This window comes from Leuciscus leuciscus (assembly GCF_965113295.1).
Source record: "Leuciscus leuciscus genome assembly, chromosome: 20".
NCBI lineage: Eukaryota > Metazoa > Chordata > Actinopteri > Cypriniformes > Leuciscidae > Leuciscus > Leuciscus leuciscus.
In genome coordinates, this window is record NC_138744.1 from 37,409,351 (window position 1) to 37,411,850 (window position 2,500).

Below are 2,500 nucleotides of genomic sequence, written 5' to 3' on the forward strand. Positions count from 1 at the left end.
CAGCCTGCACTCAACCGCCGCTCCAGTGGCAACCAATCAGAGCCGTCCGTAGCTGCCTCAGCCAATGAGCATGTCGAAATAGTGATCGTGCCCCACCCGAGAGAAGCAGCCGGCCAATCAGAGAGCAAACCCACAGGGAACGGCCTCGGCTCAACTCAGACGGACTCTGAGAGGGACAATATAAGGAACTGCATCTCCAAAATCTACAGCGAGAGGGTCAATAATGAGTCCAGCCTCTTCATCCAAAGCAGCATGTGAGACATGACTTATGGAAAATGTACATAACTGTTGTTTACAATACGTCAAATCATTTTACAGACTATAAAATAATCTGCTTATGTAAAATTATGTAAAGATTTTTTTTTTGTTTATTAAGATTTAATTGACATTATTTTCAGGACAATAAGGCACATTTTCTTCCACATGACTGTAATATGTTTGTATGTTTTACTTTATGTAATTTAGGATTTACTTTTCTGTAATAAAACATATTGCTTAGCCTAAGTGTCATGAAAATATAATATAATCATAATTTTATGTATCCTAATTAAATCTTAGTTATACACTTTCTTATTTCTTTTGATTCAACGTTAAAATGTTCACAGATTTTATGCAATTTACCGTATTATATACAGTATATTTCCTTATTTGATTTAATCGGTTCAGATTTTTGGATGGTTTATAAAAGATCACCAACTAATGTCCACAAAAAAAGTATTAAACCTAAAAAAAAGGAATGGTAAATATATTTAAAATGATGTGCACTCACACAAGATGAAGACAACGGTGTTGCTGGTAATCAAATGTTCTTTCATGCTTTTGTGAGACGCTACTTTCATAAATCCAACATCACTGAAATCGTCCAATCAAACGTTACCAAACAACATTTCACTGTAAAATGTATTCGATTTCTGAAGTAAAATAGTTTGCAAGTGCCATAATATGTTAACTAAGTAAACAATTTTTCAATGGCATGATCTTACTGCAGATATACTGTATTATATTTATTAAATATACATTTATTCAACAAGGATGCAATGTTTTCAACACTGATAATATTCATAAATGTTTCTTGAGCATCAAATCATCATATTAGAATGATTTGTGAAGGATCATGTGACACTGAAGACTGGAGTAATGATGCTGAAAATTCAGCTTTGATCACAGGAATAAATTACACTTTACTGTATTTTCACATAGAGAACAACCAATTTAAATTGTAATAATATTTCACAATTTTTACTGTATTTTTAATAAAAATAAATGCAGCTTTGGTGAGCAGAAGAGACTTTTTTGAATAGTAGTGTATATATATATAAATAAACGCGGTTTGTTTGTTCACGCATCACTAAGCAAAAATGCAAATGCTCAGATAAAGGTGAAACTGATCATTTCCTTAGAAAAACACTCTTTAGCTGTCAGTGATGAATGTGTACACAGACAGTCTTTATTGTAAAAGAGGTAGAGAATACAGGTGTTTCACTGTACAGAGAAAGACAGCACTGTTGATATACTCATTCAAACGGTAAATAAAGACAGCAAACGCACCTCATTCATATATTTGATACATACACAAACCCAGTAAAAAAGAGAAACACACACACACACACACACACACGCACAAAAACAACAATCTTTGGATTTTTCTCTATTGCCACCTTCACCCAAGCCAATTCTATCCGAGCTTTGAATAAACAATATAGAGCAGTGATAATAATAATAATAATAATATAGCTATAATGAAAGCAGTCTTAATGCAGGTTAAAAAGTTCCCCTTTCAACACCCAAACATTGCAGTAACAAATAGTGGAAGTTGTGATGTAGTGGAAATGTAAAAATTAAAATAAAAGCAACTAAAAGCCAAGATCTCATCCAGCTCTTGTGTCTCTTACAAACACACATTCATCCAAACGGAGAAACGGCCTTATTCATGAAACAAAAGCTGAATATATATATATAAACACACACACACACATACATACATATACACAAACATATATATATACACACATACACACACATATATATATGTATGTATATATATATATATATGTATATGTGTATATGTGTGTATATATGTATATGTATGTGTGTGTGTATATATATATATATATATATATGTGTGTATATATGTATGTGTAATATATATATATATATATATATATATATATATACATACACATATATATATGAGACACACAGACACACACATATATATATATGAGACACACAGACACATATAGTAGTGTGCAAAAGTGATGTCCGAAGTAGATACTTGTTTTTAATGACTGTACGAGTTGATTAAACATCAAAATACGAGGAAAATGTTTTAGATTTAAATAATTTAAATATGAGGGAAGAACGAAGACTTAAACTCTGTTAATGTTTTTATCTGAGACAATTATTTTTTGGCAAAAAAGGCACAGGTTTTATTTTACTATGCAAAAAAATAAATGCATTGGAAAAACAAAAAGCAAACACTGACTACAACATAATCAGT

The 2,500-nt window shown here is 31.3% G+C and overlaps 2 protein-coding genes across 3 annotated transcripts in view; one reads left to right on the forward strand and one right to left on the reverse strand.

The window, feature by feature from the left end:
* Positions 1-1,618, forward strand: part of notchl (notch receptor, like) — a 32,781-nt gene extending 31,163 nt beyond the window's left edge. The window contains exon 12 of the mRNA XM_082150090.1: positions 1-1,618. This exon is cut by the window's left edge and continues 238 nt beyond it. Coding sequence (XP_082006216.1) covers positions 1-258 — 258 coding nt within the window. The 3' untranslated portion in view covers positions 259-1,618.
* Positions 1,426-2,500, reverse strand: part of pbx2 (pre-B-cell leukemia homeobox 2) — a 16,647-nt gene continuing 15,572 nt past the window's right edge. For both annotated transcript variants that reach the window (XM_082150107.1, XM_082150108.1), the window contains one exon: positions 1,426-2,500. This exon is cut by the window's right edge and continues 580 nt beyond it. The gene's annotated coding sequence lies outside the window, so the exon portion shown is untranslated.